The sequence below is a fragment of the Callorhinus ursinus genome, unplaced genomic scaffold (assembly GCF_003265705.2).
Source record: "Callorhinus ursinus isolate GAN/ISIS: 27379988/994484 unplaced genomic scaffold, GSC_fseal_2.0 scaffold38, whole genome shotgun sequence".
NCBI lineage: Eukaryota > Metazoa > Chordata > Mammalia > Carnivora > Otariidae > Callorhinus > Callorhinus ursinus.
In genome coordinates this window covers 9,015,949-9,040,921 of record NW_027397100.1, presented here as the reverse complement: position 1 = coordinate 9,040,921, position 24,973 = coordinate 9,015,949, and the positions used below count along the sequence as shown (strand labels likewise).

Sequence of the window (24,973 nt, the reverse complement as noted above, 5' to 3'; positions counted from 1 at the left end):
GGCTGGGCTGTGACGGTTGTGGGAAACCCTCCTGTGCACCCCTCTTTGGGGCTGTGGCCCTGGCCATTCTGACACATCCCACCCCTCTCTGCAGGTGGAGTGACCACCTTTGTGGCCCTCTATGACTATGAGTCTCGGACAGAGACCGACCTGTCCTTCAAGAAAGGGGAGCGGCTCCAGATTGTCAACAACACGTGAGTGACCCCCTTCCCCGTCTTTCCTTGGGACCCTATCCCCTGGACCTGGTCTTGGGCCAGAGCCACTTCTGAGCATCCCAGAGCCAGGGACAGCGCGATGGGTAGCCGACATGGCTAGTGTCAAGGCTGGCCAGGGTCCAGAGAACAGTCCTGAGCCTGTGGGAGATGAGACTGGTGGTGTTGGTCAGGGCTCCCAGGGCAGGGATCCGGGCTCAGTAACTCAACAGAACACAGCATCCCAGACCTCACAGAGGGGCACGTGGTCAGGGTAGGACTGGACCTGGGGCCCAGGACTGCAGAAAACAGGGCCTAAAGCTGGAGGCTGTGCCCTCAGAGGTGCCCTCTTTAGGGACCTGGGGTTGGAGGGCCTGGGGCAGCTGGTTGAGCCCTTCTCTAGCTGCAGGGGGTGGGGCCCAAATTGGGAGGGGACAGAGGACCCATACTGGGCGCTCAGCGTGAGGGGGGTTATAACTGGGATGGACGTCTGGTTCACCTCCAGAGTCTCCAGCCGTGGGGTGGGGCATCCTAGGGCCAAGCTGGCTCTGGGGCCCCTGTGGGCAGGGGAGCAGAGACAGGGCAGAATGAACTAGTGAGGGATGGGTAGAGCCCTAGCCATGGGGTGGGGGTCCTTCCTCTCCTCTGTCCTCCTCTCCTTTCCCTGTCAGGAGTGTACCGGGGGTGGGGTGCAATGCCTGTCATGGGGGGGTGGTTGCAGGCTTTGGGCCGTACGCCCAGGGGTGAGGGGTGGAGAGCGGCTCAGTGGGGCAGGGGGTTGTTCCTGCAGGCACTGCCAGCAGAGGGCAGGGCAGAGCTCAGCACCTGCTGCGTTGCTGCCCTTGGCAGGGCCTGCTGTACCCCCTCATCCTCAGTTGGACCCCCCCCCAATTCCTGGCTCCTGCTTGCTCCCTCCGGCCTCCTCTCAGCTTCTCCCTCTCTCTGCTTCTCCCCCTCTCAGCTTCTCCCTCTCTCTGCTTCTCTCTCGCTGGCCCTTAGGAGGAAGGTGGATGTCAGGTGTGTACACACTCCGTAGGTGGCGGGCCGGGGTCGGGGGGCTTTGCTGGTTAAAGGGGGGGTGGGGCTGCTGTCTGCATGTGCCTCCACTGCATGTCCCTGCCTGTGGATCCTGGCTCCCCTGGCTGCCCCCCTCCAGCTTCCCCAGCTGAGGCCCTGCCCCCAACCAGTGTGACCAGGTCCTGACTTTAACCCTGGGCAGCGGTTGGGGAGGGTCCGGTCATCCCCTTCTCACTCGCCATATCATGCCTCCTCCCCACGCACCTTCCTGCCAGCCTGGCCGCTCTCTGTCCTGACCGGTCGGCCTCCGCTGAGCGCCAGCCAGCTGTATGCAGGGTCCAGTGCCGGCCCGGGGAGGCCCGGGTGGAGAAGGGGCCTTCCCGGAGCCAGCGTGGCCGGGGGCCCGGCTCCGGTCCAGACCCAGTGACAGGCAGAGGGCAGGGCCAGGGTCGGCTCGGGCATGTGGTCCCTGCTGTGTGCCCCCCGCTGGTGGGGACTGCAGGGACTGGAAGTTTCAAGCAAGTCCTCGAAGGAAGGACAGTGATGGTCTGTGGCCGGTGGAAGTGGGGGAAGGCAGTCCCCTGAGAGGGGCAGCTTGCGGGAGGGTGCAGGGCTGGAGGGGGCAGGATGCCCTCAGGGCTATGGAGAGGCCAGAGGTGCTGAGGATAGAGTCGAATTGGTCCTTGAGCGTCCTCAAAGGCCTGGCTAAGGAGGTTGGACATCAGCAACTCCAAGTGCGTCTTGCTCGTTCATGCCTCCCTACCCTTGTGCATGCTGTTCCCTCTGCCTGAAACACCTTTCTCCCGTCTCTGCCTGGCAAACTCCTATTCACCCCTCAAGATCCAGCTCAGGACGGCCTGCTCTGTGAGGCAAAAGGGAAAAGAGGTGCCAGGTGCTGTGCCAGGCGTTTCTACCCATGTCCTCGTATTTACTCCTTGATGCAATCCTGCCAGGGCTCTGGTGACGGGGGAGGGGCTGTCTCCCGTTTGCAGGTGAGGAAACTGAGGCTCAGAGATGTGAAGGCCCTTGACCAAGGTCACACAGCTAGCAGGTGGCAAAGCCGGGATGGGAACTCGGGCAGCAGATCTCTCCCCATCTTTCCGCCCCTGGCGTGTCAGAGTCCTAGTGCCGCTCAGTGCCCTGGCGGTTCCAGCGGTTTGCATCTGCCTCCCCCAGACCGGGAGCTCCCGGGGGGCTGCTCTCGGGTCTGCCACCTTCGTGGATCCCCATATCGCCTGTTGCTCAGCACAGCGCAGGCTGCGTCCCTGGTGTTGCCGAGCAAGATGAACGACTAGTCATCGGCCCCCACACCTGCTGTCGTGTGGGCGCCTTATTTATGTGGCACCACAGCCCCAGCAGGTGGAAACTCTGATTTGCTTTACTTTGCACAGGAGGAAACTGAGGCCCCGGGAGGTGAGGTGACTTGTTCGAGGTCGCACAGCTGGTGGTGGCAGAGCTGGGAGGGGCGGGCAGGCCCTCCTACCCAGGGCCGGAGGAGCCAGGGGGAGGGAAGGGCCCCTGCTTCAGGGGAGTCTCTACCAGCGGTGATGGGAAGGGCACCTCAGGCCGCGGACACAGCTTGAGCAAACAGGGTGTGGTGGGAGGGAAGGCTCTGGAAGCTTAGGTTCTGCCTCTTTCACCTAGAGCCAGAGGGCTGTCCTCCCCTGTCCTTTGTCTGGCCCCTCCCCTCCCTTCTTCCTGCGTTCCAAGTAGGGCTGAGGGTGTTGGGCCAGGCCTGGGCCCGCAAGTGGTTGAGTCCTGTCCATGGGAAGCCCTTGGGTAGCAGTAAGGCGCCGTGACTGAGAGGGGCACCGGGAGCCCTGTCCCCATTACAATGCTCAGGCACCCCTTTGCCTGAGAAGTCTGGTGGTGGTAGAGGTGGGGCACCAGAGCAAGGGGAGGGATAGGGGGGCCGGGGGCACTTAGTAACAGATGAGTCACCCAAATTTGAGGTGTTCAGGCCTCATAGCCACGCAGGGACTACCCTGCATGTCCTACCTCCATTATTGCTTAGGACCCATGATTTACTCCCACCCCTGCCACCAGCCCCGGCCCGACCCGAGTGAGGGACTTCCTGAGGCTAGCCTGTGGCTGGGCTGGGTGTTGGGGACAGGGAGAGCTTAAGGACTAGCCTGTCTGTTGTTAGGGTTTGGCTCTGGGCCTGGGTCCTCACAGGAGCTGGCCTGGAGACCCTGCTCCCTGGATCTTCATGCCAGATGGCCTTGGGTCCCAGAATCCCAGGTGCTATGTGGCCTGGGTCTGAGGAAGCCCACCGGGGTCTGACGTCCGACTGTCCTGAGCCCCCAGCCCTGGTGTCTGAGTCTGTAGGAGTCGGGACCCTTCTGGGTCTGACTCTGGGTTGCTCCCCAAACTGCCCTTTCCTCCTACCCGGATTCCAGCAACCTCTTTCGGGGAGCCGTCCAGCAGGCGCTGATGTCTCCCCCCTCGTTCCGGGTACTCCAGTTCCACTTCCCACCACAGGGCAAGGGTTACCTTTTTACCCTCCTCACACAACCTCCGCTGGTGCCGCCTCCCCACTGACCATGTGCCCAGGCCTCAGGGAACCCTGGCTTGCCTGCAGTCCCCAAAGTGCTTTTGTGACCAGTCCCAACAACCCAAGTGACCAAACCAGAATAACTTCCCAGGTTCTGAAGCTGCCATACCCCGGATCCACAGGCCAGGCTGGCCGGCTCAAGGATTAGGTCCCATAAGAGGATGAGGTCACATAGCTAGTGAACAGCAGTTGGGATATAAAATTGTAGCTGGAGGACTCCCCGTCCAGTGCTTTTCTGCTGGCCGCACGTGGGAGGGCGAGGGGTGGGGCAGGGAATGTGTGTCATTCCCTTCCGTCCTTCCCTTCTTCCTGTCCACTTGATAAGGACCAGCCACCCACCCCCCACCCCCCGCTGGAAGGTGCTAGATGTAGTAAATCGGCTCAGCCGGATAGATTACTTCCAAGTCTGGGCTTAGGTTGGTGTCCCTGCCGGACTGGACCCATCATGGAAGCTATGGGGCCCCTCATGGGGGACCAGCCCCCACCCTTGGCAGCTACCCAAGGTGGGTTTGAGCCTCCCGGGCCAATGACATAGGATGATATGGCTTGACAGCCCCATTTCACAGGTGGGCCTAGATGATGGCCACCTTGATTATCTTCATTGACCCTAAGCCTTGCTGCTGACTGATTTATACACTTTGCCTGCAAGGGAGAGTCTGCCAATATTATTTCCTTTTTATAGACAAGGAAATTAAGCCCCAGAGAAGGTAGGGTACTTGCCCAAAGTCACACAGCAAATCCTTCCTGGAGACTGGGACTGAGCTGCTTTGGTATTTATTTATTTATTTATTTATTTATTTTTATTTAATTTTGTTGCTTTGGTTTTTAAAAACATTTTGGAGAGTGGGGAGGGGCACCATAGAGACACAGATTTAATTGTTTTTCTTTTTTAAGCCAAATCAAGGTACTAACAGCTCATGTACATTGAGCCCCAACTCTGTGCCAGGCCCTGTGCTGGTATTTTATATCCTTGGAGGGAGGCGTGAATATCCCCATCCTACAGGTGGGGAAGCAGAGGCAGGGCCAAGGTCACGTAGCCTGCAGGTGGTGAGCGGGATGGTGTGCAGGGTGGTCTGACTCTTGGAGCTCAAGCTCTTAGACATCTCTCACGCCGGGGCCAGGTCAGGGTTGGACCTTGGGTCCATTGTGAGATTGTGGTACACCTCATCCCTGCCTTGTGAACTAAGTAAGACCCCAAACCTGGACTTGAAACCCCAAAGTCACATGTCAGGGAGCTGGAGGATCTGCTGGCTGAAGTCTGGGTAATGTCAGCAGGGCTGAACCACTCCCCCCGCCCCGCCTTGATTCTGGGGCCCTGCTTGGCTGGCCTCTGGGCACATTGCTCCTTGCTGGCCTTCCCCTCTGAGTGCATGGATGGAGGCTCCCCAGAGGCCGGCCAGTTTGCAGACTGTGGCTTTATCAATCTGTCTGGTTTTGTAGCCTCTGACCTAGATCTTGGCCCAGTCTCCTGCCCCCAGCCCTGCTGCCTCCTCCTCTAGGTTCCCCTGGCTCTCCTGAGGGTCTCTGAGCCTCTGAGTGGCCTGGGGAAGCTGCAGGGGTCCAGGAGGACCTGCTGTGTCTGGCTGTGGGCACTCGGGCCCTGGTTCTCACCCTTACCCTGCCATTGATTTGCTGTGTGGCTTTCGGCAAATCACTGCCCCCCTCTCTGTGCCTTAGTTTCCTATTGGTGAAATGAAGGCTTTGACTGGAAGATCTCAGCTGTTCCCTGTGACTTGAGTTCTTGCTTTGTAGCTTTGGGCAAGTCTTTGCCCAGCTCTATGCCCCAGTTTCCTTACAAAGAAAGTACTAGGTTACTCCAGCCTGGGTGCTGTGTGGCTTTGGGCTGGTCCCTCAACATCTCTGAAACACAGTTTCCTCATCTGGGGGCTGAGGCCTGCCTTCCTCACAGGGTGGCCTTGAGGATCACATGGGACAGACAGATGTGGACACCCCCGGGTGTTTGCACAACAGGGGGATGGATGGTGGTCCTGGGCTTCCAAGGGCCTTCCCTGAGGTTGGCCTTGCCGCCTTACTCCAGAGCCTTCCCTCTCCAGCAGAGACCGCCATGTGAGCTCGTGGCCCTGCCTGAGCGTGCGTGCAGCAGTTGCACGGCCGGGTATTCCTCACAGCCCCAGGCACGCTCCCTTTGCTCTCCCGAAGCACTCTACCCTCTGCTTCAGCCTCGAGCCACCCCACTGAGCCCCCAGGTCTGGGTGCTCACCTGTACTCTGACCAGTCTTTGGAGAGTTCTCCCAGCCTGCTTTCCCCTTGCCTCAACTTCTGTATCTTCCACATGGGCTGAAGAATATGTCAGAGGCAGCTCAGAAGAACCAGGAGCCAGGAATCCGGGTTCAGGGCCAGACTGTGCAACTGTGGGCAAGGGCCTCTTTCTCCGGGCCCTGGCAGTGAGGAAGGGGGAGCACATCCTGCTTGCTATGTGTCTTCTCAGGGTCACGGTCATGGTAAGGTCCAAAGGCAGCCTTGGAGCGAGAAGCTCCGCAGGCTCTCAGGCCCCAGGGTACCCTGTAGGGGAAGATTCCTTCTGATCTGGGAGTCAGGATCCTGGGCCTGGCTGTGTGACCTTGAGCAGAGGCCTTTTCTTCTCTGGCTCATCTTCCCATCTGCACGGTGGGAATGGAGGGGGGCTGAGCCCTATTTCCCAGGCAGCCTTTCCCACTGCCCCCCCCTCACTCCCCCTGGACCCACCCCCGTCCCCTTTGGTTGCTTTGGATGTGAGGCCTCTGTGGCTTGTCCCCGGCCCCCAGCACCGCCTGCTCTCCTGCTCTCTTCCTTGCTCTTCCTGCCTCTCTCTCTCACCACCCCCATCTCTGCCTCTTCTTTCCTGTTGGGCTCTCGCTTTCTCCTCTCTCCTCTGTGTCTCTGGACCCCCGCTCCAGCCAGACCTGGTTCACATTCAGATGGCTGCAAAGGTACTTCGCCCCCTCCCCGTTCCCACCCAGGCCCAGGGGACCCGACCGTGCGGGGAGCTCCTCTGCCCCTGTCCCCATCTCCTCCTCACGGGGCAATTAGTGTAGAAGTGCCCTGGGCATTGGGGCTCTGCCACCTCAGCCCCTCTGACATGACTCTGTGTGACTCTGGGCAAGTCCCAGCCCCCTTTGGCCTCAGTTTCCCCTGTAGATGGGTAGGCTGCAGAAGGAGGCCTGTAGTTTTCAGCCGAGGACTCCCTTAGGGATGGCCAGTGGTTTGTGACAAAGGCAAGCATTGCTCTAGTTGGCAGGGTTAGTGCCTGGATTGTCACCAAGCCCCCAAAGGACCACCCCCTACCTCCACCCAGGTTTCACCCACTTCCAAATCTCAGGGCTTGGGGAAGCTTCGAAGATCTGACTTGACATCTATCTTAGGCAGGAATCATCTCTCCTGTTACAACTTGCTTGCTTCCCAGAGACAGGGAGCTCCCTCCCTCATTCCCGAGACAGCTCTTGGCATCTGGAGACGGCTCGGTCTCTCTGAAGGGGAAGCAGATTACTTCCCATCCGAGGACTCTGCCCCTGTGAATTTAGGCCTCAAGGCTGACCAAGTTCAGTCCTGCCACAGTCCTGGACATAGTCCGTCTGAGTCGGCTTGGGCCAAGAGGCATCTGGGCTGGGGTGAGAAAGAATCCCAGGCCAACGTGGCCTGGCAGCACGAGACTCAAGCTGGCCCCACAGCTCCCAGCGCCTCACTTGGCCTTGGGGACCCCGAGCACAGCACCTGTGAAGATTGCAGCATCGGGGCCCACCGCTGATGGCTCCTTCTCCTTTGCTCCTTCCCTCTCCCCCTCCTTAGAGAGGGTGACTGGTGGCTGGCCCACTCGCTCAGCACGGGACAGACGGGTTACATCCCCAGCAACTATGTGGCGCCCTCCGACTCTATCCAGGCCGAGGAGTGAGTACGCAGCCTGGTCTGCCCCCCACCCTGCTGGTTGGGAGCTTGTCTCCTGGGCTGGAGTGGGTGGTCTGGCTGCCTAGGGCCTCAGCCACATCCTAGAGAGGCACAGCAGGTGGATGGAAGCCGAGATCACCAACACCACTCTCCTTCCTCCTGCCCCAGGTGGTACTTCGGCAAGATCACCAGACGGGAGTCAGAGCGGTTACTGCTCAATTCGGAGAACCCGAGAGGGACCTTTCTAGTGCGAGAAAGCGAGACCACGAAAGGTAGGAGCACTCCTGCTGGCCAGTGGGAACAGAGTCTTTGTGGGTTGTTTGAGTTGGGTATTGTGGAATGAATAGGAGTGTGGTACCTGGAGTAGGGTAGGAAGAGCCCTCCAGGTAGAGACAGTGGCAGGATCAGAGGCAGGGAGCTACATCTGAGGAACACTGAGCTAGCTGGGGTGGCCAGAGACGCAGCAAGCCGTGACACTTAGCTTCTCTGGCCTCAGTTTCCTCAGATGACGTGTGGGCACAGGCTGTCGGGAGGCCTGAGGGTCACACAGCAAAAGACTTGTTCCCAGGGTGAGTGCTGATGAAGTAGGCCCCTCTCCGTCTCCCTCTCCAGAGGCTGCTAGAGCTGGGCTGGGTGCGAGGAGCCGGCTTTGCCCTCCCCCAGCAGTCCTGGTCCCTGTTCTGCCCCTCCCCCAGCTGGAGCACACGGGCCACCCCCTTTCTCCCTAGCCCCTCTGCAAGTGGAAACAAAGCCGGGCCATGTCCTGTGGGCCTGGGGTTCAGCGGGAGATGGGAAGCAGAGCGTCCGTGTCATGGGTGTGCATTTGTGAGCAGTTGTGTGGCCGTGCAGGCTGTGTGTGAGTCCAGGCGTGTGTGTGGACGTGGAGTGGGAGTTGTCTGGGTGTTGCTGTGTGGGAGTGGATCGTGCCTGGGGGCCTGGGGAGTGTGTCCCGCTGTGAGCATGGGACACACGTGCACGGACACATGTGGGCTGGGCCTGGCTTTCGGCTCAGGCTGCAGACATCTACGTGTACGTGGCCTGGGCCATCTGTTAGTCGTGGTTGCTCGATGCAGGCCCTAGAGACCTGGTTACAGTCCTGTGTGCCTGACTTGCTGGGTGACCTGAGGCTAGCCGCTTTCCTTCTCTGGGTCTCATTTTCCCCTTCTTTACACTGGAGATGGTAACCCGTACCTGAGCACTGCCTGGAGGGCCATGGGCTGCGGGGGCTGTACCCTACCTGCTGAAATGGGTTTTCTCTGGCTGTTGAAGCCTCGATCCCAGGCTCAGATCTCTTGGGCTCAGGTTAACAGGGGCTCCTAGCCAGGGCTGCTAGGCAGGAGGAAACTTTTCCAGCCAAAAGCTTTTCCAGGCTCAAGAGAGGAAGGGGGGAGGAGGCCACCAGGGCTGGCTCCTCTTACCCTTGGCGGCCTGTAGGCCACACCCAGCACGTGGCCTTCTGCCCATGCCGCAGCCTCAGCCGACCACCTGCTCATGCCTGAGCCCGGGATGTGCAGGAAGGCGTGGGGCACAGAGAGTGCTCCCATGAGAGTGGAAGCAGGTAAGCCAGGGACACACAACCCACTAGGGCCATTCCCGGCTCCTGGCAAACATTTATTGAGCACCTACTATGTGCCAGGCCCTCTTACATGTGGTCTCAGAACTTCCTGGCATCCCTGAGAGTCGCCCTGTTGTGCAGAAGAGGAAACTGAGGCCCAGAGTGGGCAGGCGACCTGTCCGGGTCACCCAGTTGGGATATACACTCAGCCTCAGAGGTCTTGCCAGGGCCAAGAGTGGCATGGGGAGGGTCTCTGATGAGGGGCCCCTCGGCTCACTGGGCCCCGCCTTGATGGCCGCCCCGGGGCTGGGGGCTCAGAGACCTGGCTGACCGGCCCTGGCTCTGCCCTGGGCTGGGGCTGCCGCTCTGGCCTCCCTGTCCTCCTGCGCTGGGCAGGCACAGAAGGGCACTTAGCGCTGTGGCCTGGAAGGGTGGGTGGGGGGTGACGGGCGTGGGGGTCACTGCTCCTCTCTGGGCCCGCCTTGCAGGTGCCTACTGCCTCTCCGTGTCCGATTTCGACAACGCCAAGGGCCTCAACGTGAAGCACTACAAGATCCGCAAGCTGGACAGCGGCGGCTTCTACATCACCTCCCGCACCCAGTTCAGCAGCCTGCAGCAGCTGGTGGCCTACTACTCCAGTGAGGGCCTGGCAGGCGTGGGGCGGGGGCTCTGCCCTCCTCCCAGGGCTCTTGTGGGGGGCGCCTGGGGCCAACGCGGGCTGGGGCTTCTGTGATCCTGGAGTGTGGGGCTCCTTCTCCCCCCACCGCCCCTCCGTTTTCTTTCTCCCTCCCCCCTCCACTCCTCCCTCCCCCCTCCACTCCCCCCTCCCCCTCTTTTCCCTCCTCCCGTCCCCTCCCCCCACCACGCCCACCCTCCTCTTCTCTTCCCCGGAGCTGGCTGAGCTGGCTGGGGAGCAGCGAAGGAAGGGAGGGGGCTTAGGCCGGTTTGTCTCTGCAGCCCTAGGACCGGTCTGAACCGGTTACTGGGAGAGGAGGGGTCGGCTAGCCTGGGCTGCAGCAGAAGGAGGAATCACGGGGTTGGGAGGGGGGGCAGGAGCCAGGGCGAGGGCTCCCGGGACACACAGGGGCGCAGGTCCTGGGGGTGGGCATGCGTGCAGTATCTGGACCCTTCAGGGCTTCCCTGGGGGCACCGAAGGGTCAAAGGTCTGTGTGTCTTCATGTGCGTGGGTCTCTGTGGGTGCCCGCGTGGCTGTGGCCGTGGCCTCTGTGTGCAGGTGTGGCCTAGCTTGAGAGCGCCAGTTACTCCCCATCCTGTGCCACCTCCTTTTCTGTCAGCTGGGCCTCCGCACCCCTCTACCCCCTGCCACCCCTCTGCCCCCTTGGCTGTCATTGTACGGTTCATTCTGAACACTGTTCCCCGACAGCAAAACCCTCCAGAGATTACCTGGGAATCTCAGGATGAAGACCCCCACGTGGCCTCTGAGGCCTTGGCTGCTCTAAGCCTCGCTGGCCTCCCTGCCTTACCCAGGGCCCCTTGCCCCCCCATTCACTCTCCTGCAGCCCCTCTGGCCTCCTTTCCGTTCGTGCAACCCGGAGGTTTGTTCTTTCTCAGGGCCTTTGCACGTGCATGAGGCAGTGTGCCCTCTGCTTGGAGTGGTGGTCCCTAGTCAACTACTTCCTCTCCTGTAGCGCCAAGCTCAGGTACCACTTCCTCCGGGAAGCCTTCCAAGACTCCATCCGGCCCCTCTGCTGTTGCACACACTGCTCTCCTCCGTCACACTCGTGGCCCTGGGAGGTGATGAAGGGAGGCTGGGCTCCCCCAGCCCTGGGAGCTCCCTGAGGGCAGGATTCCACTGAACTCACCGAGATGACCACCCTTTAAAGTCTGATGAATGAATGAGTGAATAACTCTGTGAGCAGATGCGTGAGGCAGTGTGGCCTGTGTGGGATGAGGGTGCGTGACACTCAGGTGTGGGTACCTGGCCTCGAGGGCATCCCATGTGTCCCCGGAGCCTGCATGCATACCATGCGTATGTCATACCATGGGACAGGGAGGCCCCCGGGCAGATGCCGTGCTTGAACTCTACCTCCCCGCCTCTGTCTTCAGAACATGCTGACGGCTTGTGCCACCGCCTCACCACTGTGTGCCCCACGTCCAAGCCCCAGACTCAGGGCCTGGCCAAGGATGCCTGGGAGATCCCTCGGGAGTCCCTGCGGCTGGAGGTCAAGCTGGGCCAGGGCTGTTTCGGAGAGGTGTGGATGGGTAAGGCCTTGCCCCTGCCCCCCAGAGGAAACCATGGTCCCCTTGGGGGGATTTTGGTGTCCCTTGGGACAGCTCGGGGCGCCCGTGGCCTGCCCCCGCGGCCTGCCCCTGCCGCTTCACCACCACGAGTCTCAGTCGCTTCTGCTGAACAGTGGGCTCTATTTTAAATGTGGAGCTCCCCTACACCTCTGCAGACTATGGCACTTGTTTGCCAAGAGCTGCTCGGGGCTGGGCATCGCGATTCCCTGAAGATGCTGTGTGGTCTGGGCCAGGTGGCTCCACTCTGAGTCTATCTTCCTCAGTGTAAAATGGGGCTGGGGATAAGAGGACCCACCCGTGGGGTGTGAGAGGATGCTGGCCCAGCGTGCATCCACACGTTAGCGTCAGCCGTGGGAAGAGAAGCCTCAGCTCACAGAGGGAGTGCTTGGAAGCACAGGGTCTGGCATGTTCTGGGCCTGTTAATGATCTCCTGTCTAACCCTGGAGAAACGGCAAACTGTCTTTGAAAACAAACACCACGCGGCCCTGACAGAACCCAGGCCCCCTTCTGCTGCCTGGTTCCTGCTGATGCGGAGGGATCGGGGAGGCTGGTGCGAGGTAGGCATGACGGGTGGAAGCCCGTGGCTTCCGCCAGGAGTCACCGTGTGCCGTCACGTAGGCCACGGCGTGCACTCGGCATCACTGTCCTCATGTTCCTCCCTTCGGGGGAGAGCAGAGAGAGCTGCTGGGTGGAAGGCCGTGCAGGGACAAAGGCCTGCAGGCTGGAGGTCAGACCAAGTCAGGAAAGGGGCGGTGCTGGCTTTGAGCTGCGGAGAGGGGAGAGGGATGTTCCAGGGGCTCATTCCTGGTCTCAGGAAGTGCCAGATACACATCCCCAGACGTCCTGTGCTGCACGGGCCCTAGAGATAGGCCTGGGCCCCGGCCCTCAGGTGGAGGCCCAGAGACTGGGAGGAATGGGTCCCAGGCCACTCATCAAAGGACCTCGGGTCCAGCTGGCGCAAGAACTCGGACTCAACACGCCGGCCTAGCCGACGGCTTCCCCCAAGGCCTCACAGTTTGAAAGCCCAGATAATAATCAAATGACAAGTGTAGCTGTCATTCACGGAGCCCTCACAGCGGGCTGGGCCCCGTGCCTAAAATCTCACTTGATTCTCAAACAGCCCCACAGGGAGACACGACAGCGTCTGCATTTTCCAGGTGAGGAAACAGGCCGGGAGGAGGGAACTGACCGCCCCACAGTCTCACTGCTGTCAGGAGGCAGAGCTGGGAGTCCAACCCCGGCCAGTCTGACCTCCAAGTCCTCGTGTGCCTGATCCGGGCCTTACTTTTTAGAGAGCATGGCTTGAGACAGCCTCTCGCTGGCGCCGGCTTTGTTCCGAGGCCCGCTCTGCTTCCCGTCCCCAGCCCCGTTCATTTGCTAACTCCTGGCTCATCCTCCGTGTGCTGCCCAGAAGGAACGTGGTCCCTCAGGAGAGAGCAGTTGAGTTGGAGCCATGATCCTCCATCTCTTGGGCGGATGTGCTGCTTTTGGGGACCTTCCTACTGATGACAGCACTGACAACAGCTCAGCAGCTGCAGTTTCTTGAGCGTGTACCAGAAACTCATTTAACCCTTGTCATAGCCTCCTGTGGAGGGTCCTGTGGGCCTCGGTGGGACTTGTCACATTCTGGCTAGGCCGGCCAGAAACCAAACTGGTTCCCAGGCAGGCGGATCTGGGTCCCTGTGGGATGGGAATAGGGGGGCCTTCACTGAGGCAGCCTGCACCCCTTACCCCCACAGGGACCTGGAATGGAACCACCAGGGTGGCCATCAAAACCCTGAAGCCAGGCACAATGTCTCCGGAGGCCTTCCTGCAGGAGGCCCAGGTCATGAAGAAACTGAGGCACGAGAAGCTGGTGCAGCTGTACGCAGTGGTGTCTGAGGAACCCATCTACATCGTCACGGAGTACATGAGCAAGGGTGAGGCCCGAGTGCCCGGCGCACAGATGCGCGGGGCAGCTCCTTGCTGGGCAGGAGGGGACGCGCTTCACGTCCCCCCAGGTCTAGAGTGTACGTTTTTTTAAAAGAAATGGAATGGAATAGAGCCAACTTGTCGTGTCAATGGAAAGTCATACCGAGGGTATGTCTTTCTCATGTCCTTTTGTTTTTAATGATTTCCCACAATGCACCTTGTCTCCCCCAGTTGGCTGGTTTTCCAACGCCACCTGCCCTTCTGCAGCTGAAAGGGAAGTCCCCCACCCCTCCAAGCTGAGCCACTTCTAGGTCAAGGCCCTGGCTTAACCTGTCCTTAATTCTTAAATTAAGTAAACTGTTCAAAATTTGCTTTTTGGAGGCATAATTTACAAGTGATAAAATACACCATTTTAAGTGTCCAGTTGCGGGACACTCTGGGTATCCCTTACGACAGTCAAGCTACAGGAGCTCTCCATCACCCCAGAAGGCTCGCTTGTTGCCCCATGCAGGGCAGTCAAGCTACAGGAGCTCTCCGTCACCCCAGAAGGCTCCCTTGTTGCCCCGTGCAGGCAGTACCCTCCAGCCCTAAAGCCAGGCAATATCTCCTGCTCTCTGTCATCATTGGTGTGTTTATTCTAGAACTTCCCATGTGCCATCTTTTACATCTGAGGTTCGTTCTTGTCACACGTATCTGTAGTCTGTCCCTTCTCTATTGCTGGGTAGTAGTAGTCCGTCGTAGGGACTGACCACAGTTTCTGTTCTCCCGGAGGGAGACATTTGGTTGTTTCCCATCCTGCTTTGCCTTCTGAGTGACAGACGCTGAGCGAGACTTTATACAGAGGTGGGTTTGCGTGAAATCGGCTGTGCCGCTTAAAGCGTGGTTGTTGGCCTGCCCGGTGGACGGGATCGGGGAGACACTGCTTCCTGGCCCCGGCGGGACAGGGCAGGGGCTAGTGCTGCTTTCTCTCTGTCCAGGGAGTCTGCTGGACTTTCTCAAGGGGGAGACAGGCAAGTACCTGCGGCTGCCTCAGCTGGTGGACATGGCTGCTCAGGTGAGTCAGCCCCTCCCACATCCCACAGCCTTGGCCCTAGAGCACTCAGTCCCACCCAGCTCAGCCACTTCTGGCCTCTCGAGGGCCCCCTTCAGGTGGCCTGCCTTGACTGCCCCTCCATGCTCTCTGATCCCACCACATTTATTACTGGACGGAGAAAAGAGCCCTTCGCTGGGTATTAGAAGTCAATGACATGCTGTGGGACCTCAGGCCTCAATTTTCTTTGTAAAGGTTATTTAGTCACTCAACAAACATGCGTTCGTACTTGCTTGCTGTAGGTGGTGCTCAACAATCATTTCTTCATTAATCCTTATCCCAGTCAGGGGAGGTAGGGATGGCTGTCCCGCCATTTGACGTGAGAAAACAGGTTCAGAGAGGGGACTCGGGACAGCAGCGAGGGCCTGGCACTCATCCGTATCTGTGGGGTCTCTGGGGCCTCTTTTTCACGGTCGCCCTGCTTCCCGGGCTGGATCTTGTCTGTGTTTCCCCTTTGCCCTTGCCCTTTGTCCTTCGTTTCCTCTTTCTGCTGAGCACTGGTCCTGCATTTTGTGCCAGCGGTGTTCATTGTAAGCTGACTTCCCTAGCCAGAAGACTGGGCAGGGTAGGGTGACCCGGTGCGGGGGTGGTGGTGCAGGGGCTGGGGTGGTCCCTGAGCCGGGTTCCTGGGCTTCTGCCTGCAGATCGCCTCCGGCATGGCCTACGTGGAACGGATGAACTACGTCCACCGGGACCTCCGTGCTGCCAACATCCTGGTTGGAGAGAACCTCGTGTGCAAAGTGGCTGACTTTGGGCTGGCTCGGCTCATCGAAGACAATGAGTACACGGCCCGGCAAGGTGGGCAGGGTCTGGGTCAGGGCCGTCTGGCCTTCTCCGAGCCTGTTCCTGCATCTGTCCAGTGGGGGATGAGAGTGGTACCTCCTGGCAGTGCCGTCCTGACATTCTACTGAGCCTCCCCTGACATTTCTCCCCGCTGCAGGTGCCAAATTCCCCATCAAGTGGACGGCTCCAGAAGCGGCCCTCTACGGCCGGTTCACCATCAAGTCAGATGTGTGGTCCTTTGGGATCCTGCTGACGGAGCTCACGACAAAGGGACGGGTGCCCTACCCTGGTAAGAGGGCTCCCCGTGCCCCATCTTTGGTCCCTGAACCCCTCTGCCCTGGTGACCTTGGGCAAGTCACACCCCTTCCCAGGCCTCAGTTTCCCCATCTGTATAAGAAAGAGGGTGAGCAGCTGATCTTAGGGAGGCTCTCTGGTCAGGGCTCTCAGCCTTGGGGAGGCGACTTACCCATGGTTACACCCCCCATCCTGGGCGGGAGGCCCTCTCTGTTGCCCTCATCATCCTCCCCCGACCTGACTTTCCTCACCGGAGCCAGTCTCCTCATGCTTCCCTCCTCCCACAGGGATGGTCAACCGTGAGGTTTTGGACCAGGTAGAGCGTGGCTACCGGATGCCCTGCCCGCCCGAGTGTCCCGAGTCCCTGCACGACCTCATGTGCCAGTGCTGGCGGAAGGAGCCAGAGGAACGGCCCACCTTCGAGTACCTGCAGGCCTTCCTGGAGGACTACTTCACATCCACCGAGCCCCAGTACCAGCCCGGAGAGAACCTATAGGGGGCAGGCTATAGGGCCAGACTGGCTTCTCGGCTTGGATCCCGGGCTGGGTGGCCCCTGATGGAGGTCTTGACTCCCTCCGCCTGCCCGCATTGATCTCCTCTGTGGGGCTGAATCGCCAGTGAGGAGGCCTCTCCCTCTTTTGTGGCACGGAAGGGCTTGGGGCTCGGGGCGGCCCTGAGGACAGGGTCCAAGGCTGGCATCGTGACTGCGTCCTCCCAACCTTCCCTCCTGGAGCTCTGTGCGGCTCAGCAGGAGGAAGCGGGAAGAAGGACGGACTGAGGACACCCTTTCCCAGCCTCAACCTGCTCCTTGCATTGGCCCCTTCCCACTTCCATGTCCCCCCCGGTCTGCCTCCAGAGCTGGCCGAAGAGCCTTTCCAAAGAGGAGTGCTGGGTCCCCGGCCCTTGGCCTGCCTGCCACCCTGCTTCCTTGCCATCCATTTCTGAAACACCTGTTGGTGGAAGCTGCTGGGTCCAGACCCCTCTGCCGTGAGCTCCCAGGCTTGGGCAGCTGAGGTGTAGCTTGACTTCATGGCGGTGGGTAGGGTGGGCACCTCCCCTAAGGGACCCTTAGAGATCACCAATTCCTTGTCCTCATAGTACCCATGGGGAAACAGTCCAGAGAGGGGATGGGACTTGCCCAAGACCACAGAGCAGTTCAGGGTTGAGGTGGGTTCGGAACCCGGTGCTCCCTCTGTCTTCCTCAGGGACCAACAGGATTGTCCTTGGAGGCATCATGGACAGACTGGGGCAGCCCAGGGAACTAGGGGCCCGAGGCTGAGTTAGAGATAACAGACAGAATCCTGCTGTCGCTGCCTGCCTGGTGGGGCTGTTGTGCCGGAAGAGAGTGGAGGTGGATGGAGGGCAGAGCTAGGAATGAGGGGTGACGAGGCAGGTGTTGGGAAGCAGATGTCAATCAGAATGTGAGTGGTTTTTCATCCTCGGAGCTAGCCAGCCATGAAAGAGAGTGAGCTCCCGGGCTCTGGAGGCAATCAAACAGAAATAGAAGATCCAAGTGGTTGGGAGGCCCTGGCCTCAAGAGGGAACCCCTGGTCTTCCTTCCCCTAGTGTGTCCTGTGTCATTTCAATGCCTGGGGCTTGCTCTCCTCCCCAAGGTGGCACCCCTCAACTCACGAGTAGGGAAAGGAGTACCTAATGCTGGGGTGGGAAAAGATGAGCGTCCACTGCCAGGCGCCAGACCTGGCCGTGGGACCTCAGGTGGCCCCTGTGTCCTCTCTGGGCTGCAGTGTCTGCCTTCCTGGGTGGCCGTGGTCTCTGTAACTGCTCTGCTCCAGACCCTGTGGCCTGGCATCACTTGGTGAGCCCAGGCGAGGGCGTCTGGAGACGTGCCGGCCTTCGTTCTGGTGTTTAGCCTTAGGGTATGTGGTGGCTCCTCTCTGAGCTCAGTGTGCCCACCTTAAAAGGGGTGGCTGATGGTTTGTGGGCCTTTTGCCAAGGGCCCCTCTGTGTGTGTATGTGTGTTGTGTGTGCACATGTGTGTTCCTCCATGTGTGTCCATATTTAACATGTAAGAACACTCCCCTGCTCTGTTCCCCAGACATGTACATTTCCCCCCACAGCCCCCCATCAGAGCAATAACACTCCTGCTGCCAGGGGTTCTCGAGCCAGCCGGGCTCCGCCAGCGGGAAGGGAGGCCACGCGGGGCCTGCCCATGAAATTTCAACTTTTCCTTTCATCCGTGTTTATGATGCAAGTCTGCTGTCCGTCCCAGTCAAACCTGGGCTTGCTTACCCCGGTGCGCTCTCAAGCCCCCTTCCAGGTGCCCGGGGCCCTTTGTATAAGGTGTCCTAATACTGTTCTTTCTTTCTTTCTTTTTTTTTTTTTTAAATAAACAGTGTTTTGTAGATTTCAGATGACTATGCAGAGGCCTAGGGGACCCCCAGCTCTGGCGGGGCCTGGGGGTCTCGCATTTCACGGCCCAGGCTTGGGGGGAGGGGGGATCCAGAATTGGTTGTAAATACTTTGCATATTGTCTGATTAAACACAAACAGACCTCAAAGTTTGGCCAGTGGTTTATTGAGCATCTACCGTGTGCTAGAGAGCGAGAGGGGTGGGATGTGAGGACAGCTTGTGGTCAGGGGGCCTTTGTTCAGGCCACACTGGTGGCTAGAGGGCTCTAGGCCAGGGGCAGACATGATCAGATTGGAGATAGCCACTTCGGAACGTGGCCGAGTGCGCGCGCCTGCACCTGCAGAGGGAGGGAGTGCATCTGGCAGAAGGCTGGCTCGTGTCTGGCACGCTCCCGGGGAAGCCAGGACTCCCAAAGCGTGAGCAGTTCGGGACTCAGATGCCCTGGGTGGGTGGTGGCAGTCGACATTCTGGGGGCCGGGTGGGACCGTCGGGCCTGTGTGGGGTTGCGGACGTGTTTAAGGGGAGATGTGTCTGTGTGCGCTGTGTGTTTCCCAGGAGTGCTGGGCTGGGGTGGGGCTGGAGCCCCCAAAGTCCCGGCTTCCCTAGAGAAAAATCCAAAGACCTTTCTTCTCCTCCCTTTCCCCCCCACCACGAAGGGACACAACTGGGTGGGTAGTTCTGGGCAACAGTCTATAGGAAGAAATTTCTTTTACATCAGATCATACATGTATCTGTGTGTCACCTCTGGCTGTAATAATGGTCTAATCAAAAACAAATTTCACCAAAATTAGTACATTTCTCTCTGCAGTGGTATTTTCACAAGCCAAATCCCCTAGTATCCAGGTCAGAATGGACACCTAGAGACTCCATGGGTGTGTGCAGCTCTTGGGAGTGTAGGAGCACGGATGTTTGTCGCTTGTGTCTTCTGTTTGCTCCTGGGAGTGTGTGCTTAGGACGTGTGTGCCTTCGTGTTCATGTGGGTATGTGCGTGGGCCTGTTGACTCATGGGCGTCTGTGTAGGTGTGTGTGGGTTGTCTGTGAGTCTGGGCTCCCAGGACTGTGTGTCTAGCTGTGTGAACCTTTTGTTCACATGGGTGCGTGACTGGGAGGTTGGGCATCTATTCGCCCAGGGCTGTGTGTGTCTGTATACACACATGTCCAGGGTGTGTGCTAGCCTGCAGGCTCCTGGGGCGAGTGTGTACCTGGGTATCAATGGGGTATGAAGCCAGTGTGTCTGTTTTCTCCAGCTGTGTGTGCACGGATTTGTGTGGATCGCGTGAATACCTAGGGAGGGTGGGGCACGTGTCTGTGTGTGTGTCCACATGGGGCTGCCGTCTGGTCTCTGCCCATTGGCCTCTGTGTCCCCTTCTCTCTCTCTCAGAGTGTGTCTGTCTGTCTCTCTGTGCTCTGGCTCACAGTCACCGGCTCTGGCTGCAGGCTGCTGGCCCGTTCAGTCAGACATTCATGTGGAAGACTCGTAGTGAAGATCTGCCCGGGGCCCCGGGGCGGCCGTGGCCCATGTGGAGGTGTGAGCTCCCGCGCCCGGCTGCGTCTCTGTGCCAGGCCCTCCATGCCGGGGGTGTCTTTCTCAGCAACCCCCTGCCTCCACTCTCCGTGGTTTCACCAGCCTCCTCTCCACTGCTGCCCCTCCAGCGCGTGTGGTGTGTCTGGTGTGTGCGTGCGTGTGAGGGGTGTGTGTACATGTGCGGGGGGTGCATGTGTGTGGGGGGTGTGTGCGTGCATGTGCAGTGTGTGTGGGGTGTGCGGTGTGTGGGGTGTGCGTGCATGTGCAGTGTGTGTGCGTGCGGGGTGTGCGGGGTATGCGTGCATGTGTGGGGTGTGCAGGGTGTGCATGCATGTGCAGTGTGTGCGGTGTGTGATGTGTGCGTGCGTGTGCGGGGTGTGCATGCATGTGCAGTGTGTGCGGTGTGTGATGTGTGCGTGCGTGTGCAGGGTGTGCATGCATGTGCGGTGTGTGCGGTGTGTGATGTGTGCGTGCGTGTGCGGGGCGTGCATGCATGTGCGGTGTGTGCGGTGTGCGTGGTGTGTGCGTGCGTGTGCGGGGCGTGCATGCATGTGCGGTGTGTGTGGTGTGTGCGGGGTGTGCAGGGTGTGGGGCACGTGCACCCCCTGCTCCCTGCCGCCTCCCAGGCTGTGGCTCTGCTCCTTTCATCTCCTCACTCCCTCATGAAATTCTGACCAGACCCTGTGCTGAAGGCACGTGCGCGCACACACACGCGTGCACACACACACCCACGAGGTCCATTGTCTGCATTTTCTCTCATCTCATCTCTTCCCATTTTTCCATCACGGGCTCCCAAAAGCTGTGGTTTGCAGAGAGACAAAGGGAGACTAACAGAGCCAGACAGAAACACGGAGACGGAGCTGGGAACAGCCAGGGAAGGAGGCCTGGAGGGCGTGTGGAGGGAGATGGAGCGCTGTCTATCCGTCTATTGTTCATCCAGCCGTCGCTGTCCCCATGCCCCCCCCCACCGAGGGCTCCTCCCACCCGGTGCCCAGACCTGTGCTGCCCTCGGAGGGTGACCCGTGGGATCCTGGGTCTGTGTCTCTCTGCCTAGCTCTGCCTGTGTGTCCATCTGTCTGTCGTCTGTCTGCTTCTGCTCCCCCCATGCCTCCCCTTTGCAGTGGTCTCATTAAATGTTCATCTTTTTCTTTGTCCCACCGCCAGGCTGGGGTGTGTCTGTGTGTCCTCATGTGTGTGGCTGGATCTCTGTGCCAGTGGGTCCGTCTGTCTTCCTCTACCTCCCGCCTCCACATCTCTGCAGTTTTCCTAAAGATCCTCCTTTCCTGCTCCTCCTTCTTTCTGGTGCGTGCGTCTGTGTGCATGTGTATCTGTTCATGGGCCTCTTGCCCACCCTCTTTCCCTTCCCCAGGGCTCCTGGGACTTGGCCTCTGGGGTGATTCTTTGCTCACACCCCATCCTGGCCCCAGACTTGGGGTCCCATGCTCCCTCCAGCCTCGGCTTCAAGGCCTCCCTCCTGGATGGTTTCCCTGGCGACCCTTCCCTGGACACCTCATCCTTAAATGCCCCAAACTCACCTCACCTCCTGTCCACTCCCGCTCCCTCTGCAGAGGGCCCCATGATGACCTTTGTGGGCCCTAGTTGGCTTTGCCTTCATGGGCCCCTTCCTCCATAAGAAATATTCAAAATTCCATTACAGTATTGGTGTAAAGTCAAATATATTATTATATATTAAAACATTGTTTGAGGGGCGCCTGGTTGGCTCAGTTGGTGGACTGTGCGCCTCTTGATCTCTGGGTCACGAGTTTGAGTCCCACTGTTGGGTGTAGGGATTACTTAAAAAAAATTGAGCTAAAAGTCTATTTGTCTTCTGATTTTAAGAGAAGTTAAAATTGTTTTGTGGGCCCCTAAAAGTACTGTGGGCTGTGGATTTACTGAGCATCTCCTCTGTGGCTGGCCTGGGGAAATGCTGCTCCCGGCCGGCCATGTGTCCGCTTTGCTTTCTCCCTTCTCTGCTCTTCCTTCTTCATTCCACCCTCTGTGGTTTGCCCTTGACCTCAGGGTGAGTGCGTCCCCCTCTCCCCCACTGCCTCTCTCTCTGTTCAGCTCTCTCTTGGCCTGGCAGCTTTGTCCCTTTCTCCGGCAACCCCCCATAATTCATTTATTCCCCCAACAAACATGTGGCCCTGCCATCTGTCCCTCTGGCCTTCTGCCCTCCTCTCTGGGAGGCACGCTGGACACGGCACTTCCTGTTCGGGACAGATGAGCAGAATGGCTGGTCTCGGGAGTGTAGGGATGGGGTCCTGAGTGTGAACAGAGGGTCAGGGGACTCCCCAAGGAGGCAGAGCCGAGCGAGCCCTGAGGACGAGGAGCAACGGGTGAGGGGGGGGACAAAGGCCAGGGGGTGGGAGCTGGCAGAGCCAGGGTGGGACGGCCATCGAGTCATCACGTCCTCTCCTGGGGCTGTGACGGTGTGTGAGAAAGCCCGACAGGGAGACAGACAGACATCCAGACGGACGTGGGAGAGGGCGGGGAGATGCATGGAAGTCTCCTGCTTTCCTGTGTTTATCTCCCATGTCTCTCCTTCCCTTTTCTCTCTGAGGCTTATCTGAGTCTTGTCTTTTCTCTGAGTTTCCTACATTTGTCTGTGTGCACACACGTGTGGTTTGTGCATGGTGTGTATGCGGCCTGTGTGCAGCATGTGTGGGGCGTGTGTAACATTGTGTGGCGTGTATGTAGTACAGTGTGTGTGCTTCATGTGTGCCATGTGTGAGGGGTGGTGTGTGTGTGTGTGCGTGTGAGGGGTAGTGGTGTGTGTGTGTGTGTGGTGTGTGCGGGGTCGTGGTGTGTGTGTGTATGAGGGGTAGTGATGTGTGTGTGTGTGTGCAGTGTGTGTGGGATAGTGGTGTGTGTGTGCGCACGTGTGAGGGGTAGTGGTGTGTGTGTGTGTGCAGTGTGTGTGGGATAGTGGTGTGTGTGAGGGGTAGTGGTGTGTGTGTGTGTGCGGTGTGTGTGGGATAGTGGTGTGTGTGTGAGGGGTAGTGGTGTGTGTGCGCACGTGTGAGGGGTAGTGGTGTGTGTGTGTGTGTGTGCAGTGTGTGTGGGATAGTGGTGTGTGTGTGAGGGGTAGTGGTGTGTGTGCGCACGTGTGAGGGGTAGTGGTATGTGTGTGTGTGTGGTGTGCGTGAGGGGTGGTTGTGTGTGTGGTGTGTGTGGGGGTAGTGGTGTGTGTGGTGTGTGTGGTGTGTGTGGGTAGTGGTGTGTGTGTGTGTGTGTGTGTGTGTGTGTCTGTGTGTGTGGTGTGTGGGAGGGGCGCTGGGTGTGGCATATGGTCCCTCCGGACTCCCTCACCGTTGCGGGAGTCCAGCATGGGCTGTATGTACCACACATGCATTCAGACATCTCTTTCATTCATTTGCACTTAAAATCCCAATTGCAGTCTTTCTTAGGAGGCAGCCCAGCGGGGCTCGGTGCATCTCCCTCTTCCTCAGCTGATCTTTCTCTTCCTCCTCCTTCATTCAGTCTCCACCTCGGTTTCCTCTTTCCAAACTCCTCTCTCAGGGCCCTTCTGCTGCTTGGTTTTAGACTTCTGTGTCCTGCTTGCATGTGTCTGTCACCTTCCCCTCCCCCCATACCGTCTTTCTCCCTTTCTCTCTTTGTTTGCCTGTCTTTCTTTGTCTGTCTGTCTGCCTCTGAGCTTTAGCGTGACTCTATGTGTTCCCCAGCAGTAGGTAGGTTTCCCCACTCAGATGTGACCGCACAGTCGTGTGTGTGTGTGTGTGTGTGTGTGTGTGTGTGCGCGTGCGCGCTCCACAACATTCTCCCCCCACTCATTTACTCAGCCCTCAGCGGTTGCTCGGAGCCTCGCAGGCTTGAGCTCGCTCGCGTCTGTGTGGCCCTCTGGGGGGGGTCCTTGAGCCCACGCCCCCTCCCCGCCTCTGCAGGCTTGTTGGGTTTCCAGGGTGGGCAGCTGACGCTGCCCTTCAACACTTGGAGGGTTAGTGCCATCCACGGGGGGGTCTTCTTCCTCGGCTCTTCCCAGAACACTCCTCACGAGACAGCTGCTCCTGCCCAGCCGTGTGTGTGTGTGTGTGTGTGTGTGTGTGTGACAGATCCCTCTCACCCTCTTGCTCTCTGCTCCCCATCCCCCCTCTGGCTCCATCTGGATTTTTCAAGACATACTGGTATCTGTCTCTCTCCCACTTCCCCAGACTCTTTCTCCTTCCACATCCATCTCTGAGTCCGGCATTTGCTTTCACTCTGTGGATAAGCATACGGTGATCTGTCTGTGTATCCATCCATTTGTCTGTGTGTCTGAGAGTTAGTTCTAGGCCCTTTTCCTAACCCCCATTGCTGGACCCCCTGTTGTCTTCCCCTGCACACTACTGGGCCATCTGGGCCCCCACACCAGCCTCCATCTCCCCCCTGCCCTTCTGTGTGAGCTCCTGGGCCCCTCACCAACTCCCCTCCCTGCCCCCTGCCCCTGCACCCCTTGAGGCCCATCCCAGACTCAGCACTATCCCCGCCCCTTGCCCCACATGTCTGTCACCACGCAGAACAGGTCACCTTGGCCGGGCCATTCCACGGTCGTGGACACTTGCTCCAGGAGCCCCCAGCTGCGAGTGCCTCCAGCGCAGGGGGCCTGTGTTGGTGATTCCTTTCCTGCCCTGTGGGACCCCCTCCTCATTCAGGTCTCTCCTGGAGTCTCTCTCCCTTTCCATGTGAGGGTCTGAACGTCAGTGTTTCTTGGTCACATTACCTTTTTATGTCCCTTTTCATCAGACTTTGTCCTTACCTGGGTATTGGTGTGTGTGTGTGGGGGGGTGTGTGGGTGTGTGTGTGTTTTCGTTCCTCGCTCCCTGTCTGACACATACCTCTTTCCTTCCCTCTCTTATCCTTTCTCTCAGTAAAAATAAATAAAATACCTTACATACCATAAAGTGCACAAACCTTAAGTGGAAAACCTCAGTGAATTTTACATGTGTCTACACCTGTGGATCCACCTTCCTGAGCAAGACCCAGACTGCCCAGTGCCCAGAAGCCTCCTTCTCCCATGACTGCCCCCCCCAACCCCGAACCTATATTCTGACCGTTACTGTTTACTCTCAGGGCGCGGGGGGGGGGGTGTTGGTTCTCACTGTGTATGTGTGTGACATTCTGTCTGTCTGAGGACTTTCCTAGTTGCTGCTTCCCTTCCGGGAGTTCCTCATCTTTGTTCCTTCCTTCAACAATTGTTAGTACCTCCTAAGACTGGGCTGTGTGTCTAACGCCCTCCCTCTCTCCCGCTCCCCCTGCTTCTCCTCTAAGCCATTATTGAATTCTGCTTCCATTCTGTGCGTCACTGCAGGAGTGTGTGTGTGTGTGTGTGTGTGTGTGTGTCCCCGCTCACCCACTGCCTCCCCCTCACTCACTGCTTCCCCCACCTCTGCCTCTCCTCTCCCGCTCCTGGGGGCTCCATCTAGACTTTTCCAGGCCTTCCCTCGCTGTCTCTGAGGGGTGGGTGAGAGCTGGCTGTCGCTGAGCTAGTGTGCATGTCCACCCCAGCTCTGGCTCGCCAGCCCCCCCGCCCCTCCCATCTCCC

General features: G+C 59.0%; 1 protein-coding gene across 2 annotated transcripts in view; it reads left to right on the top strand.

The window, feature by feature from the left end:
* Positions 1–18,057, top strand: part of SRC (SRC proto-oncogene, non-receptor tyrosine kinase) — a 49,832-nt gene extending 31,775 nt beyond the window's left edge. For both annotated transcript variants that reach the window (XM_073880448.1, XM_025876524.2), the window contains 10 exons: positions 95–194; positions 7,549–7,647; positions 7,813–7,916; positions 9,688–9,837; positions 11,267–11,422; positions 13,201–13,380; positions 14,350–14,426; positions 15,107–15,260; positions 15,403–15,534; positions 15,827–18,057. In XM_073880448.1, the coding sequence (XP_073736549.1) occupies positions 95–194; positions 7,549–7,647; positions 7,813–7,916; positions 9,688–9,837; positions 11,267–11,422; positions 13,201–13,380; positions 14,350–14,426; positions 15,107–15,260; positions 15,403–15,534; positions 15,827–16,035 (1,361 nt within the window). In that variant the 3' untranslated portion in view covers positions 16,036–18,057. The remainder of the gene's footprint in view (positions 1–94; positions 195–7,548; positions 7,648–7,812; positions 7,917–9,687; positions 9,838–11,266; positions 11,423–13,200; positions 13,381–14,349; positions 14,427–15,106; positions 15,261–15,402; positions 15,535–15,826) is intronic.
* The last annotated feature ends 6,916 nt before the right edge of the window (positions 18,058–24,973 follow it).